General features: G+C 39.2%; 1 protein-coding gene across 1 annotated transcript in view; it reads right to left on the bottom strand.

Moving 5' to 3' along the window:
- The window catches only part of ACMSD (aminocarboxymuconate semialdehyde decarboxylase), a gene marked incomplete at both ends in the record, with an annotated part of 58,038 nt that overhangs the window by 7,825 nt on the left and 31,547 nt on the right, over positions 1-18,666 (bottom strand). The window contains 3 exon segments of the mRNA XM_083369391.1: positions 111-347; positions 7,099-7,148; positions 9,732-9,828. Of these exon segments, the coding sequence (XP_083225517.1) occupies positions 111-347; positions 7,099-7,148; positions 9,732-9,828 (384 nt within the window).

The following is an 18,666-nucleotide window of genomic DNA, read 5'->3' as shown; positions in this document are numbered from 1 at the left end:
AACAGGGATGATATCTCAGGCCATTAAACTGAAGTTTTTAGATAGATTTTTTTTTACTGTTTTCATTACAGGACTTGTGGGGTTAGGAGAGACAGAACATGTTTACTTACAGCATAAATGGGAGCAAGTTCTGGGGCACTCAGTTCCCAGTTGTTGATATGGGTTCCTATCTGTACACCCGGAAATCCAAGTTCCTTCACACAGCGCTGCAGTTCCTTCACGGCCAGATCTGGAGCTTGCATAGGGATAGTGCCAAGTCCAACGAATCTTTTTGGATGCCTCTTTACTGTAGCAGCTAAGTCATTGTTTAATAATTGACACAAGTCTAGAGTATCCTGTGGTTTTGCCTAGAAACAATCATTAGAAGATCGAGTAATTAAAACATCATTTTCAGATTGAAAGGATTGGCTGAACGAATAACCTTCACTAGAAACAGTTCTAGAAAACAATACCTAATTAAAACCAAGGACCTAAGTATTTTTACTCGATGAAACAATTAACCCATGTACAAATAGTCCTCAACTTTCAACCATTTTTTTTAGTGACAGTTCAAAGTTACGATGACACTGAAAAAAGTGACTTATGACTGTTTTTCACGACTGTTGCAGCATCTTCATGGTCATGTGGTCAAAATTTGGACACTTGACAACTGACCTGTATGTCTTGGGGTCAAGTGATCACCTTTTATGACCTTCTGCAAGCAAAGTCAATGGGGATTCACTTTACAACTTAGCTACTAACAACAACGGCAGTGATCCACTTAACAACTGTGACAAGAAAGATCATAAAATGAGGCAAAATGTAACTGTTTTTGTTATCTGTCTCTTTGCTAAGTTAAATGTTGTTGCGATAATTAATAGGTGGCACAGTCTTCAGCCAGCTGGTATGGAAAATTACTAGAGACTAGTAATTTAGGAGTACAATAATTTGAAGTAAGGAATAAATTTTAATTCATTAAAAAAGCCCTCTGAATATGACACTATTAATTCTGCTCTTTTATTACATTCTTGCTTCAGTTTTAAACTGTGACTGCCAATCAGAATCATTCAAAATGTTTGAAAGTAGCTAGCCTATCCAGGGAGAAAAGGACGCTTTACTTAATATGTGAAATAGCTACTAATGGTCCTATCATGTCTGCAGCACGCTTAGATTCTCCCAGCAGATAATTCTGGACAAAAACTGAAGCAAGGCAAAACATTCAAAAGTCTAACAAATGATCATCACCAACTCCATGACCTGTACAGTTAACTACTATCCATCTTGGAATGTTATGTAGATACTGACTTTATTTTGGGTAGACATGATACTGTAAAGGATCCCTATTGGAACAGTCACCTCTGCATGCTAACATTTTTTTCTCTTGGAATTTTTAACTTATTGCTGGGCCTTAGGAACAGAAGTAGATGCTTTAGACGTCGAGAGGAATTGCTTGCTGCAACTGATGTTGTTAAATGAACACTGTTGGCATTGTTGTTGTTGTTAGCTGCGAAGTCGTGTCCGACCCATCGCGACCCTATGGACAATGTTCCTCCAGGCCTTCCTGTCCTCTACCATATTCTGGAGTCCATTTAAGCTCACGCCTACTGCTTCAGTGACTCCATCCAGCCACCTCATTCTCTGTCGTCCCCTTCTTCTCTTGCCCTCAATCTTTCCCAGCATTAGGCTCTTCTCCAGTGAGTCCTTCCTTCTCATTAGGTGGCCAAAGTATTTGAGTTTTAGCTTCAGGATCTGGCCTTCTAAAGAGCAGTCAGGGTTGATCTCCTCTAGGACTGACCGGTTTGATCGCCTTGCAGTCCAAGGGACTCGCAGGAGTCTTCTCCAGCACCATAGTTCAAAGGCCTCAATTCTTTGGCGCTCAGCCTTTCTTATGGTCCAACTTTCACTGCCATACATTGCAACTGGGAAGACCATAGCCTTGACTATACGCACTTTTGTTGACAGGGTGATGTCTCTGCTTTTTAGTGTGCTGTCTAGATTTGTCATGGCTTTCCTCCCGAGGAGCAAGCGTCTTTTAATTTCTTGGCTACAGTCTCCATCTGCAGTGATCTTGGAGCCCAGGAAAATAAAATCTGTCACTACCTCCATTTCTTCCCCATCTATTTGCCAGGAATTGAGAGGGCCAGATGCCATGATCTTGGTTTTCTTAATGTTTAGTTTCAACCCAACTTTTGCACTCTCCTTCTTCATCCGCAACAAGAGGCTCTTTAGTTCTTCTTCACTCTCTGCCATTAGAGTGGTATCATCTGCATATCTTAGGTTGTTGATATTTCTTCCGGCAATCTTAATTCCAACTTTTGATTCATCTAGCCCTGCCTTTCTCATGATGTGCTCTGCATATAAGTTAAATAGGCAGGGTGACAGTATACAGCCTTGCCGGACTCCTTTCCCAATTTTGAACCAATCAGTGTTTCCATGTCCAGTTCTCACTGTTGCTTCTTGGCCTGCATATAGGTTTCTCAAGAGACAAATAAGATGGTTTGGTATGCCCATCTCTTTAAGAACTAGCCACAGTTTGTTATGATCCACACAATCGAAGGCTTTAGCATAATCAATGAAGCAGAAGTAGATGTTTTTCTGGAACTCTCTAGCTTTCTCCATGATCCACCGTATGTTGGCAATTTGATCTCTGGTTCCTCTGCCTCTTCGAAATCCTGCCTGTACTTCTGGTAGTTCTCGATCCACATATTGCTGAAGTCTCGCTTGTAGGATTTTAAGCATAACTTTACTAGCATGAGAAATGAGTGCAATGGTGCGATAGTTTGAACATTCTTTGGCACTGCCTTTCTTTGGAATTGGAATGTAAACTGATCTTTTCCAATCCTGTGGCCACTGTTGAGTTTTCCAAATTTGCTGGCAAATTGAGTGTAGCACTTTTACTGCATCATCTTTTAAGATTTTCAATAGCTCAGCTGGGATACTGTCACCTCCACTAGCTTTGTTGTTGCTCAGCTTTTCTAAGGCCCACTTCACTTCACATTCTAGGATGTCTGGCTCGAGGTCAGTGACCACCTCATTGTGATTATCAGGGACGTTAAGCTCGTTCTTGTATAGTTCTTCTGTGTAATTTTTCCACCTCTTCTTAATCTCTTCTGCCTCTGTTAGGTCCCTCCCGTTTTGGTCCTTTATCATGCCCATTTTTCCATTAAACGTTCCCTTCATCTCTCCAATTTTCTTGAAAAGATCTCTCGTCCGCCCTATTCTATTGTTTTCTTCTATTTCTTTGCACTGTTCATTTAAGAAGGCATTCTTATCTCTTCTAGCTATTCTCTGGAATTCTGCATTCAATTGGGCATATCTTTCTTTTTCTCCCTTGCCTTTCGCTTTCCTCCTTTCCTCAGCTATTTGCAAAGCTTCCTCAGACAGCCATTTTGCTTTCTTGCATTTCTTTTTCTTTGGGATGGTTTTGGATGCTACCTGTTGTACAATGTTGCGAACCTCTGTCCATAGTTCTTCAGGCACTCTGTCTATCAAATCTAATTCCTTAAATCTATTTGTCACCTCTACTGTATATTCAGCCGGGATATGATTTAATTCATACCTGAGTGGCCTAGTGCTTTTCCCTACTTTCTTCAGTTTAAACCTAAACTTTGCAATGAGAAGCTCATGGTCTGAGCCACAGTCAGCTCCTGGTCTTGTTTTTACTGATTGTATAGAGGTCCTCCATCTTTGGCTGCAGAGCACATAGTCAATCTGATTTCTGTGTTGACCGTCTGGTGATGTCCATGTGTAGAGCCGTCTCTTGGGTTGTTGGAAAAGAGTGTTTGCTATGACCATCGTATTCTCTTGACAAAATTCTATCAGCCTGTGCCCTGCTTCATTTTGTACTCCAAGGCCAAACTTGCCTGTTATTCCAGTTATCTTTTGGCTTCCTACTTTAGCATTCCAATCCCCCATGATGATGAAGACATCATTTTTGGGTGTTAGTTCTATAAGGTGCTGTAGGGCTTCATAGAACCGGTCAATTTCATCCTCTTCAGCACTGGTGGTTGGGGCATAGACTTGGACTACTGTGATATTGAATGGTTTGCCTTGGATTCTAACTGAGATCATTCTGTCATTTTGAGGGTTGTATCCCAGTATTGCTTTTCCTACTTTTTTATTGACTATGAAGGCTACTCCATTTCTTCTGAGGGATTCTTGCCCACAGTAGTATACCTGATGGTCATCTGAATTAAATTCACCCATTCCTGTCCATTTTAGTTCGCTGATACCTAAGATATCGATGTTCAGTCTTGTCATCTCTTGTTTGACCACGTCCAGCTTTCCTTGATTCATGGACCTTACATTCCAGGTTCCTATGGAGAAAAAATCTTTACAGCATCGGACTTTCCTTTCACCACCAGACACATCCACAGCTGAGCGTCCTTTTGGCTTTGGCCCAGTCGCTTCATTCTTTCTGGCGCTACTAGTACTAGCCCTCTGCTCTTCCCCAGTAGCATATTGGACGCCTTCTGACCTGAGGGGCTCATCTTCCAGCGTCATATCGTTTTGCCTTTTGGTACTGTCCATAGGGTTTTCATGGCAAAGATACTTGAGTGGGTTGCCATTTCCTTCTCCAGTGGATCACATTTTGTCAGAACTCTCTGCTATGACCTGTCCGTCTTGGGTGGCCCTGCACGGCATAGGTCATAGCTTCATTGAATTACGCAAGCCCCTTCGCCACGACAAGGCAGTAATCCATGAAGGGGCTGTTGGCATAGTAACCTCCATTAGTAGCAATGTTTCTTAGTGAAGAGTTTCCTGAGAAATTGGCAGAGATGATGCTCTGAGATTTTTTTAAAAAAAACCTGGAATATGCTCACTGGTTAAGACAACAATTATTGTATTTCTTTTGTTTTCTGTGCTTTTCCCATGACATTTCCCTCTCACAGATATATATAAATACACACACTCAAACATATAGCATATTTGGATCCAAACCAAAATATGATTTCTTTTCATACTGCTTAGCCAACTTCTGAGTGACTCAAGGGTCAGAGATGTCTTCAGCAGGTGTGGGGGATCTCTGCTAAAGTCCTGATTGGTTCTCATTAATTGTTTTAAATATGGCAGATAAATCTGGGATAATATGCCTGAACATTTCCCCGTTTGATACTTTCAAAATAAGGCTGTTGATAACTACTCTTTTGAATGGCTAAAACATGGATAACAAAATATGGACGCAGCGTTTATTCAATTCCCTTGAAAAACACATTTCTAACACAAAGTCCTGTTGCAGGAACAATATCTGTTTAAGCTATTGCACAGTGGAAGAGCAGAATTTACCTAAGGGATTACAGTCCTAGATATAATTCTGCAATCATTTCAGTTCTCCTGGTGGCGCTAATACTTGAACACATTGCTGCCTCTTAAGGACTGAAGCTACAGTAATTAAAGAGTAAATATGTGTAGAATTGGCACCATGACAGTTAAATGTATTTTGGGAGGCTGTAATTTCCAACATAATTATGTTGGAAGAGTATATACCAATTTTAATTGTCATCTGGATTTAAATGTGGGAAGATTTTAATTCATTTCATTTCTCCATCATGTTAAAAAACGAGGAAAAAAGGTTATTTCTGCTAAATCAAAATTGCATGCTTGAACAAATTTCTTCATGGTGTTGAAATGTTAGCTACAACTGGAGAGGGTGAATTTTCCTAAAACTTTAACCAATGGCACCCTCCTGTGAAAATTGTACTGATATCTCCTCTTTGTGAATTCATGCTCATGTAGTTTCTTTGGAACAATAAAGAATACGGTATGCTTGTCGTTGCTTTCTTCTGGAAACAAGTCCCAGGCAATATCAAAATTGTATGGTTGGATGAGGTATTTGGAATACATGAACCAATTCCAAGATTTCTTGAATCAAACCAATTATTCCAGTTTAGCTTTGAGACTGGTTTTAAATAAGAAGTGGCTGCTTATAAGCAATACTTGCTAAGAGATACGCTATGCCTCCTGCTGCTGGGGCACTATTCAACAACTCTTAGTACTATTGACCTTTCTATACTTCTGAATAATTGTGTGCAAACTATTCTCATTTAGAACATTATGAACCACTTACTATTCCAAACCTTTGATTTGCAGAAACAAATGGAGCAAATGATATTCGGGTGGGGGGGGGGGAGAGAGAATGTTCTAGTGTTGTCTAGAACATTCTATCCCTGGAATGAAGAATTTTGCATATCCCTAATTCTGATCCATCTTAGGGATGGCCTGAGGAGCTAAATCCAGTTCATCATGGCAAAAAAAGTTTAAAATGAATAATAATTTAAAAATATTGCCTTCTGTCAGCTGCAACCAAACCTTCAGGGAACCTATGGCATTAATATATTACAAGTCAGCTTACTCTTATTGGCAGCAAATCAGCATCATCTTGTACAAAATTTATTTTTACATGTTCCATTGGTTTCATTTTATGTTCTATTCATATGAAGTTGCTAGCTCTTTGGACTGAATAAAAGATATACTTCATATATCTTCTCCAGCATAGATTACTTGCATTCTAAAATGTAAAACTAAGTACAGTTTTTCTATAATTTTGCCTTTTTAAAATAATAATAATTTTGTCTATACCGTACTCTGAAACTAATTTATTTCCAAAGGGAGAAGGGTTAAGATCCCTAGGTCTTATATACTTTGACACTATATGGCCAAGAGTTGGCCTCAGAGCAATTATTTATTTTTCATCTTGTAAATGCCAAGGTAAGGTACTCCTTTCTCCCTCATGTGCCAGGGTTAGAAGGAAAGGTGCCCTGGGAAGCACCCCTAAAAGACAAGACGTGGCAATGTGTAATAACAAGCCACTACTCCAAGGGTCAAGAAGTGGGGCAGGATATGAGGCCTTTTGGGAGAATAAAATGAAAACCTCCATCCTTCCATCCTGCAGGTTCTGCCAAGCTGCTACAGGTCTTCCAAAACATGGATTTTCCCCCCATTTATTGAAGACATTGAGCACTGTATTTCTTTTTCATTATCGGAAGAGACTTGGGAGAGGGAGTGTCAAATCGATGTTTGGAAGAGGGAGCTGACTACAAAAGCCACTGCCTCTCTTTCTGCACAGGTAGCTTTTGACTGCTGCAGCACAAATGAAAATAATTCTTTCTATTGACTTACCCAATAGCTAAACATGACAGGAACCGTCGAAAGTACCTGAATGGAGACTCCTATGGAACAGAAAAGGTATACATGACTTTAAATAATGAACTGATTTATCCATTAGCAGTGAGCCTTAAAAATGCTGAATCAGCACGCATGTCTTTTTTGTTACAGTTTTTTTCCATATACGGTGACAGGAATTGCTTCCAAAGTCATCTTGTCAATGGTAGACATTGAGTTATTATTGGTTTCCAACAACTGATTTCCATTAGTTGTATAAATTACAAAAATCTCTTTGACCAAGGTGGCTTAGAAAATGATGAACCCTGTTCACTATTTATCCTTACATTTTTGAAGGGAGTGTGTGGAAATCTGTAGAGCCTCCACAACCGTCTCTTCAGGGCAGTCAGGAATTTGGTGGCATTAGATGGAACTTGCAGGCAAAATGTTACTTTTGGAGGAAAGAACCAAATGCCATTCTTCACAGAGTTAAGTATAGATAGCATCTATTTAAGAGTCTCAGAATACTCAGAAAAGAGTCTGAATAGATATTATACTTGTTAAGGTAAAGGTAAAGGTTCCCCCGCACATGCGTGCTAGTCGTTTCCAACTCTAGGGGCCGGTGCTCATCTCCGTTTCATAGCCGAAGAGCCAGCGCTTGTCCGAGGACGTCTCCACGGTCATGTGGCCGGCATGACTAGATGCCAAAGGCGCACGGAACGCTGTTACCTTCCCACCGTAGTGGTCCCTATTTTTCTACTTGCATTTTGACGTGCTTTCGAACTGCTAGGTTGGCAGAAGCTGGGACGAGTAACAGGCGCTCACTCTGCTACGCGGCACTCGGGATTCGACCCGCCAAACTGCCGACCTTCCGGTCGACAACTTCAGCGTCCTAACCCACTGAGCCACCTTGTTATTAAAGACAAAATAACAGCTCCAAAATAAAAACCATGAATCCTTTAATCACTCCAACTACTATCCTACAAAATCAGGGAAAAACCCTAAGCAGAGAATATTGTAGTGTGGATAGAAAAGTCACAGTATAATTGATCAAATGTTGATCAACCCAAATTAACCTAAATTGCAACACCATTAGGAAGTATAAATTAAACTGTGGTTTAATAAATGAACTGGCATAAAATTCAAGAAGAGCTGTATACTTCAAATGTAATTTTTAAAGAAGTATTATCAATAAGAACGTTTGAGGAAAAGAAGATAACATTTATGGGGAAAAGGAACATTCAGATACCTTAGAGCAGGGGTGTCAAACTCAATTTCATTGAGGGCCGCATCAGCATTGCAGTTGCCCTCAGGGGGCCGGGTGGGTGTGGCCTGGGTGGGCGTGGCTAAAGTGGGTATGGCCTACTGGGTGGGCATGGCCAGCTCTACATCGTTCGCATCAAGGGTGCCTATGGGGGCCCGGGCAGGAATGGGACAGATCTGAGGGTCTCTGGAAGAAGGAGGGTCTCTGGGCCAGGGCCAAGGCAGTGGGGGCCATTGCCTCACTGTTTCCAGGATGGCTTCGTGGGCCACATGAAACCACTTCGCAGGCCGGATCTGGCCCCCGGGCCTTGTGTTTGACATGTCTTCCTTAGAGAGTCAATGCAATTAGTTTACTAAATAAATCAATTCACTAATGCAAAAACATTCCCAATTGTTAAAATTCATAAAAGTTTCAAATAATACATTCACCAACTTTTTTTATACACAAATAGAGAAAGCAAGGTATTATTTAAAATAATTCATTTTCTGTTGCTGGCTCTAATCTTTCTTGATGTCACAGGATATCCTGTCTCTTGTTGGGACATCTTGTGATCCAAATCAGTCAACAAAAAGAATATACTTCACTTCTAGAATCCCAGGTGTGCCAATGCAGCAAAGAATATAAATGAATTGAGTTCTGGAAATTTTATCCAATTGTAATTCAGAACATTATGAATTTGATCTTCAACCTTATTCCTCCATAAATACAGAGATGCTTCTAAATCAGGAACCCTGATACTGCCCATTCAAATATGCTGAAGCAATTGATTGGAGATGTTGCTAAGGGAAGTTTTAAAAATGGGGATCAGTCTATGCTAGCCTTGTTGTAAGTGGATCTGCCTTGGAAGGCCATTGGGTGGGAGAGGAGGGTCCTTCTTTGGCTGGTCACTGTGAGAACACACAGCTAGACTAGTTAGAGTCAGGAGAGTATGGCATATGTTCTTATACTCTAGAACCCCTCCCCCTCCCTTCAACTATTTTCTTCTTTCTGAGGACAAAAATGCAGCCGGTCTTCCAACTATCTATACCTAGAACTAGCTATCTAGTTGATATGTCTTGGTCAGGATTCATCCTCAGCTTATTGCCCCTCATCCATCATATCACTGGAGACTGGTTCAGAACATGCATAGGTCTTAATGGAAAAACAGAGCTGAGTGTTATCAATGCCCAGATAACATGTATAAAAGGATTCCTGATTATCAGCCTCAGCAGATATGACATTAAAAAAAAGAATCTCCTCTTGATGTTGCAGATCATTTTGTTGTCCTTTACTGATAATCTTTAACTGATTTGACATAAAGATATTTTAAAGGTTAATTATGAATGTTTCATTAAAACTGCTGATATCACACTGATATCCAAATTCTATACACTCAAGCTGAGGGTACCTGATTTGTCCATCTGTTTAATCCGAACTTCTGGATCCCAACAGTTCTCTTGGATAACTCTGAAAACTTTTCCATCTTTCATCATTTTGGCTTCCCCCTGCAACATTTATATATTGTACGGCACAATATGTTAGCACATTTTTTCATTTAGTTCAGAATTATACCTTTCACAAATTGTCTTAAAGCACATAAAGGATTTTGTTGACCTTCTCTTAAAAGTGTGTGGGCTCTTGCAATATAGTTTTCTCCTGTAACACTGAGCTAATATTAGATACCTGTCTGATATTGTATCTCATATAAGAAATCTACCGTAAAGCTACAGTAATATTGTCCTAATGTGTATGGTCCCCTCCCATGTGGCCACAGATTTTTGAAACTATATAATAACATGAACCAGTTTCATGTACTGCAGGGGTGTCAAACTGCTAGCCTGCAGGCCAGATGCATCATCCGGAAGCTGCGCCCACCCCATTGCCGGCAATGGCAAAACCATCCTGATACGTTGCGTGACATTATGTGGCATCACGAGTTTGACATGTCTGATGTAATGGTTAAGGTAGTGACCATAGAGTTGGATACAACTGGACAGGGAAACCTTTACTGTATGTATGTATGTATGTATGCATGCATGCATGCATGTATGTACTATATGTATGTATGCATGTACATGTAGGATAAAATAATAATAATACCAGAAAATAGGAGAATGGAAGACAAAGAATTGGAGAGGGTCACAATTTAAGATATGAAAATCAAAACTGGAAGATTATGGCATAAACCAGCCAGTGATCCCAGTGGCTATCAGCATACTGAATGCATAGCAAAAAATCTTGAATGGCATTTAGAAAATCTGCACATTCATAAAATTTCTATCAGTCAATTACTAAAGGCTGCATTACTCGGATCAACAAATATACTACATCATGATAACCTTAAATAACTTGATGCAAATGAAGGCCAACACCAGCTAAAGAACTAGCAGCTGGGATTTCACATTTTTGTGTATATAATATTTGTAGATAAGAAAGACAAAAACATCTGGATAGTGAATGTTGTAGCACCTGAAGCCAGATGAACAAAAGAGAAAGAACTGGAGAAAATCACCAAATATAAAGATCTGCAAATAGTAGAATGACATGGCAAAATTAAACAAAGATAGTATTACTAGCGCTCCCAGAACATCTGAAGCAGCACTTGAATACCATCGGCATTGACAAAATCATCACCAGTCAATTGCAAAAGGCAGTTTTACTTAGAGCAGCTTACAATCTGCTATACCTTTAACACCATCAAACAACAATATCTGCCTATCCCAGAACCTTGGAAATAGAATGACTGTGGTTAAAAAAAAGCAAAGGTAGTACCAGTAGTAATAGATGCCTTAGGTGCAATCCCACCACAGCTATAGCACCACTTGAATACAATTGGCATTAACAAATTCACCATCAATCAATTGCACAGAGCAGCTTTACTCAGAACAGCTGTCATCCTGCAACGATATCTGTAGCACCATCGAACATCCACGTTGCCTATCTCAAGTTCTTGGGAAGGCCTTAATAAGCGGATAAAAATGCCAAATCCAGTCTGAACATCTGCTTGACTGTGTGACAAAGCATATTAATAATAATAAATCTGGCTGTGTGATCTTGTAGGAAAAAAAACTGGTTTGGCAGAAGCAGCCAAGATAGGAAGATTTTGCAATTTCACTGTAGCCCCACACACCAGAATATCAATAATTCAGTTGATTAGTGCCCATTTCTAAAATGTTATGAGATTTTAGAATAATTAAAGTGATATTTTTCTATTAATGTTAAGGGAAAAAATCACTTCTTTTACTTTTTATTGCTTTAAATTAAATTGAAAAACTGAAGTCTGATAAATAGCAAAGCAAGTTTTACAATATTAGAAGCGGAATCACTTATGACTAAAAAAATCTGAAGGAATTAAACATGTTTTTTTAGCTAGGGATAAAAAGAGAACAAAGTTGGTCCTTGGTAAAACTCAGTGGATAGGGAACTTGTAACATCGACCATGGTATCTAGCTGGACCACCTGCAGGTATTGGAGTTTGGAGACAGTTTTTTTACAATGGTTTTGCCCTTCTCTCTCAGTAGGTAGTTTCCACTGATGATTGTGGGACAGGGAAGACACCCAAATGAATAACACTATACCAGTTCCAGGTCACACAAGAGGTACTATCAATCTGCCCAGAGTCTGGAGGCTTTGACAGCCTCAGTTGGGTGAAACAGGCTGAAACTGTACCCAAGCAGGAAGAACTTATTGGATGGGTGAGGGGATGATTTTGCACACATGCATGCCACTTGCACAAGTGGAGTTTTGCACACTCGCCCACTGCTTGCATAGCTTAGTTCCCAGTGGGCTATGGGCAGGTACTGGTTGGTGGACCGGGGGTGAAGGACCCCTCCTTTATAGGATAAATAAGTCATAATGCCTTTCAGTCTTGCACTGTTCCAACTACCTCTAGAATATAGCATTGCCTTTTAGGAAAGACTCCAACCAACTGGAGCATGTCTTCATGACAGCAGTCAGGACGATAAAAGTCAGGGGGGGGAAATCTATGAGGAATGGCTGGAGAAGCTGAGTGTGTTTAGTCTGGGAAGAAAAGAATACAGGGAACAATGATAGTTTTCTAAGTATCTGAAGGTTACCACATAGAAGATGAGGTAGAGTTGTTTCAGAATTGTTCCAGAAAAGAAGAAACAATGGGTTTAAATCTGAAGGAAGTGGATTTCAGATGAACATCAGGAAAAATCTAACAGTAAGAGATATTTGATAATGGAACAGACTGCTTTGGGAAATGTCATATTCTCCTTTGCTTGAGATTTTTATCTGACTAGACCAGGGGTAGGCAACCTCGGCTCTTTTATGACTCGTGGACTTCAACTTCCAGAATTCCTGAGCCAGCTGGGAGTTGAAGTCCACGAGTCATAAAAGAGCCGAGGTTGCCTACCCCTGGACTAGACCCTCTGACTAGATGGTCATCTGTTGAGAATGTTTCTATTATGTCGTGGGCTCTGATGAACAGGAATGAAGACACGCAGTTGAGTACAGAGAAACTTATTCTTTATTTAAGCTGAAACTGTACTGAGGATTTGGAGTCACCCTGCCTCAATATATAGCCAGGCCCTCTGGTAGCAACCAATCGGATTGAACCCATGTTTGCCGCCCAAAGTTGACCAATTGCAGGACCGGAGACGTCCTGTCTGGGTTGCTGGAGAACTGTTAGCTCTCCAGCAACGCACGTGGTGATATTCCAAAAGCCCAGTACATAACAGTTTCAATAGAGGATTGCTGCACTGGGCAAAGCATTAGACTATCTTCAGGGTCTCTTCTAAACCTTGGAAGGATAGGATTTTATGGTTTTATGACTATCTAAATATTACAAAAGGATGCCTAGAGTTAAGAAAACCCATGAGATGTTCACGTAAAACTGCAAAAAAGGAAACACGCCTAATATACAGCATTAGTATAAAGTGTATACAGTATGTAAAATGAATAATAGGAAGTCATCTAATTTGGCAGGGAAGGGAGTGATATTTCTTCTATGTCCACTTCCAGTCTCATTCTGTGCCTATAGGTAGCATTTAGATCTTAGAGGCATACCCTGAAAATCAGAAAAAGTAGTTTTTATAGAAGCTTGAATTCATCTCTTAGGTTAAAAATAATCACTTGCAGAGGAAATTCTTCATCTATATAGTTTTCTAAATCAGAATAGGACAGTTGGGCTAAAGGGTCTGAATGCACATATCTACATATTTTGATACATAGGATTCTTAAGTATTCTTAATCCTAAAGCTGGATTTAGCATTGAATGTTTTATGGGCTTATATATTTTTCATAACTAATACATTTTAGAACCTCAAAATCCCCCTTCCCATTCCCTAAATGTGACTTGTCGTGGTTTAAGAAAATAGTTCCAAATATCACAGGAAATAATTACACAGCCATTATATTATGTATGTTCTCTGGCAAAACACTGTTGTAGAATTGATTTTCCAAAGTGCAAGCAGAGCAAATTTTAACCATCTATTTCTACAGGCTATGAATAATGGATGTGAGCTTCCTGTTGACTGTTACATAACAATAGATGAGAAAGTATTTACGGGGGGGGGGGGGGAGGATATTCAAAATAACTAGGTTGTATAAAAATAGATGCTGGGGAATCATTGTTGTTAAGCTCAATGAGAATATTTTTGATATGTGCAATAACCTATGTGGTTATTTTTCAGGCAGGCTGTTAAGATGGAACCATTATAGTGCTAATGCTAAAAGGATTGTAATTGCTCCAAGGATTCTCTTAAGCTTTCATACATAAATGCCAGCTATAGCAAGATAAACAGTAGTCTTTCTAATGTTTAACAGAGCTGTCCTTGAGTTGGAATCTCCAATGAGCAAAAAAAGCTTTCTTGATGAGCGTAAAATCGTAGAATGAGTATATGCCCAAACAAACTGCTTGGATCAATAACACAGACAGGGCTTTGTCTATTGTGAAAGTTGCAAAAATCATACTATCATGTTCAATATGGAAATTCATGATCCAGATATATTTTAAAGTAAAAACTCACTTGTCAGATCTGTAGTTAAATGTTAATTTGGGGCCAGTCCTCAAAGCTTTGCCAGAATCAGTGGATCCAAGAAAATTAATTTTCTACTGCAAGCTATTTATGAGTTTTCCATGAAGTTTTCCATTTTCTTTTTGAGGCTAAATCCATTTACTTTATATCCCAGCAATTCTACTGCAGCATGTTCCAATATTAATGTTTTTACTTTCATTGATCAGAACAGAACAGAGAATAAGAAATAAGACAATAAGAAGAACAATTTCAGAATTAGATGCTGAGAAACTGAAGCTCATGGGATTTTTTAAAAGCATCTTTTATTTATTTATTTATTCCTGCCTTTATTATTTTTACAAATAACTTAGAACTAAAATTCTTTATCAGCCAAGTGTGAACACACAAGGAATTTGTCTCTGGTGCATAAGCTCTCACTGTACATAAAAACAAGTGATAAGTAATAGAATATAAATCATAGTAGAACCTCTGTAGGACTGAGACCAGAGCTCAGGGTAGAAGAATATGCCTCCATTAAATAAGTGCTCCCTTGCTCTCTGTAAGGCATTTATCACTGAGCACAGGGAGTCTTCAACTTATGAGCACAATTGAGTCCAAAATGTCTGTTGCTATGTGAGACAGTAGCTAAGTGAGTTTTGCCCCATTTTATGACAGTTGTTAAGTGAGTTTTGCCCCATTTTTTTGCCACAGTTGTTAAGTGAATCACTGCAGTTGTTAAGTTAGTAACAAGGTTGTTAAGTGAATCCGGCTTCCCCACTGACTTTGCTTGTCAGAAGGTCGCAAAAGGGGATCACGTGACCCTGGGACACTGTGACTGTCATAAAAACATGTCGGTTGCCAAGTGTCCGAATTTTGATCATGTGACCACTGGGAGGCTACAACAAGTGTGAAAAAACAATCATAAGTCACTATTTTCAGTGCCATTGTAACTTTGAACGATCCCTAAATGAATGGTTGTAAATCAAGGACTACCTGTATTATTATTTTTATTGTGATTGTAATGTTATATATGGATATTATTTTATATTATCTTTTTGCATTTATTTATTAGATTTCTTAAGGCCACCCTATTCCAAAAATAGTCTTTTAATTGCTATTTAGTTCTTATTTATTAATAATTACTAAACTGCATTCTGGATGGGAACGCATTATAAATAAAATCTGTGGGGTTTTGTTTGCTTGTTTGTACTTAACTTTGGATCTAATCCACCATCAACTGTTTACCAAATTTCCAAGCACATTAATCACTTTATATGTTTCTAGTCTGGCCTCAATGCTGAAGAAGGTATCATATAATCAGTGCTTTTTTTGTAAAACAAAAAGGTGCCGGAACTCACACGTCATACAACCCGCCTTGCCTACCCTACAAGGTTCCATCCAAAAAAGGTGCCGGAACTCCGTTCTGAGCGTTCTATGACAAAAAAAGCCCTGCATATAATTATAATTGTTTTCTATCTACAATGTTATGATTTGCTTGTTTATTGCATAACAAACCACTAGAATCCAAAGGTTCCTTAAAGACCTTCGGCACAGCAAGTCGCTCTGGTTTTCAGAGGGAAATGGAAAAAATAATTACACTAGTAACATTAGATTTCTCTGTGCACAAATGTGGATGCAATGAGCATTGCTATTTAACCAGTTCAGTTCCTTCTTTATCCAGTACATTCTTCTAGGGTTTTTTGCTGTAGAAAATATTTATTCCCTTGTTTATTTACAGTATGTGGATTTCCATGCCATTTAGTAAAACAGAGATTACTGATGAAGGAATTAAAGTCCATCAATAATAAATGACCCAACCATAGACCAGAGATCAGATTCCAAATTTTTTACGTCCCCTCTTAGGGCTTTCTTTAGGAAAGTTTCCACAGTTGTCCTGAAATGAAACAGGATAGAAGCTACTCTGATCTTGGGTGATAAGGTAAAGGTAAAGATTCCCCCGCACATGCATGCTAGTCGTTGCTGACTCTAGGGGCCGGTGCTCATCTCCGTTTCAAAGCTGAAGAGCCAGCACTTGTCCTAGGACGTCTCCGTGATCATGTGGCCGGCATGACTAGATGCCAAAGGCACACGGAACGCTGTTACCTTCCCACCGTAGTGGTCCCTATTTTTCTACTTGCATTTTTACGTGCTTTTGAACTGCTAGGTTGGCAGAAGCTGGGACGAGTAACAGGCGCTCACTCTGTTACGTGGCACTCGGGATTCGACCCGCCAAACAGCCGACCTTCTGATCGACAAGCTCAGCGTCCTAACCCACTGAGCCACCACGTCAGGGTGATAGGCTGTTCCAAATCAAGTGAAGCAGCAAAAAGGCTTGACATCTGTAGATGACAGTCCTATGGGAAGGAAGCCACGGTGAGCTTACCCAGCTCAGTCTTACTGAAAGGACAGGAGCTGCTAGGAGTAGACAATCCCATAGATAGTTATGCCCTGAGATTTATATATGGGTTTAAAGTAACATTTAGCACCTTTAATTGCACCCAGAAACTGAAGCAGAAACCAGTGCAGCTCTAGTTACATGAAAAATTCTGGAGCTCCCACAACTGCTTGAAGGAGCTGTATTTCATATCAGTTGAAGCTTCCAGATGGTCTTTAATGACAGAGCAAGTTGCAATTATCCAGAGAGGAGATGGGCATGAATGATGGTGAGAAGGGTTTTCAGATCAAAGAACAGTCACAATTTGCTTTGGAGAAGCAATTGGGCAAATGACTCTTGGCCACAGCAGCCACCTGTTCTTCAAGCAGTAACTCTGAGTCCAAACAAATGCCCCAGTTGCACTAAACACTCCCGATGTCAATAGTAGAACTCTGTTTTTGCTACTTTTCAAGACTGATGTAACCTTTTTGTAACCTATATAAGACTCATATATCTTTGATTTTCTTTCATTTCTAGACAAACATAACTCTAGGGGATGTTCTAAACTATATTCTACTGAATGTTGCAAATACATTTCTTCAGCTCGTACAGACATGTCTTTTAGGTGAACCCCCCCTTTCACAAATCATTTATATCAGCTTTTTGAGTCACAACCATGAACCATCAGTGAAGTAATATAAAGCTTATTCCTCATTAGTGACACAAAGAGTGTTGGTTGACTCTCAAAAAATCCTATGAGTGACTAGGAGGAAATGACCTTACAGCAAATGAGATTCAAATAATAGTAGTTATGAAGATGTGTATTACAATAGTTCAAAGATTCGGAGGACAAAAGCCATGGGAACAAGCTTCTTAGCATTTGCAATGTAATATTTGTTCAAATGCATACATTGGTTGTTGTTTCTCCTCTAGAGAATAAGTGCTAGAGAAAATTGAGAAGAACATCAACAAGCAATAGCCATCATACTCTCTCCATAGATTATTTATTTGCTTTCTGGTCCATTAAGAGCAAGGATGGGCAGTCTGTGGAATGGGAAGAGAACTATAAATAGTGCATATTTATAAAGGAAAATTGTATGTTTATGGGAATAGAAAGGAGAGTTCTCACAAATATATTTACGATTGCTTCCATGAAAAGATAAAGTAAGTATAATTTTTAGCTCACAGATGTAATTTTATAATGATGTTGTGCTCCTAAATTATATACATATTCATTTTTCCAGGTTTGGGCAGGTTCTAAAAAAAATCCCTCCAATTTTTTAGTTTTTGGAATAACAAGTGACTAATATTCATGACACCAGTCATGCGTTTGTAATTTTTCTTCAATGTGTTCTGCTGTTTATATTTCTCTTGGGCAATATCAGTGAAGAATATTTTCTGAGCTACATTTCTCAGTCAACTTTAGTTAATAATTAAAGAAATATCAGCTAAAAGACAGAACATATAAAATGTACTCAAATTGAACAATCAAATACAACCATCACAAAGAGTTCAGACATTTTAGACCATATAAAATTATATTTTATATTACATTATTTTATGTTACAGGTAGTCCTCAATTTACGGCTACAATTGAGACCAAAATTTCTGTGGTCAAATGAAACAGTTGTTCAGTGAGTTTTGCCCCATATTACAACCTTTCTTGCCACAGTTGTTAAGTAAATCACTGCAGCTGTTAAATTAGTAACATGGTCATTAAGTGAATCAGACTTCCTCATTGACTTTGCTTGTCAGAAGGTCGCAAAAGGTGATCACATGACCCCGGGACACTGCAACCGTCATAAATATGAACCAGCTGCCAAGTGTCCGAATTTCGATCATGTGATCATGGGGATGGTGCAACAGCTGTAAGTGTGAAAATGGTCATAAGTCATTTTTTCTGAGCCATTGTCATCTTGAACAGTTACTAAATGAATGGTTGTAAGCTGAACCTGTATGTTGTCTATTTTATATCACATTGTTAATTA

Source organism: Vipera ursinii (genome assembly GCF_947247035.1).
Source record: "Vipera ursinii genome assembly, chromosome: 1".
Taxonomy (NCBI): domain Eukaryota; kingdom Metazoa; phylum Chordata; class Lepidosauria; order Squamata; family Viperidae; genus Vipera; species Vipera ursinii.
The sequence above is the reverse complement of the archived record's forward strand: the minus strand, read 5'-3'. Positions and strand labels throughout refer to the sequence as shown.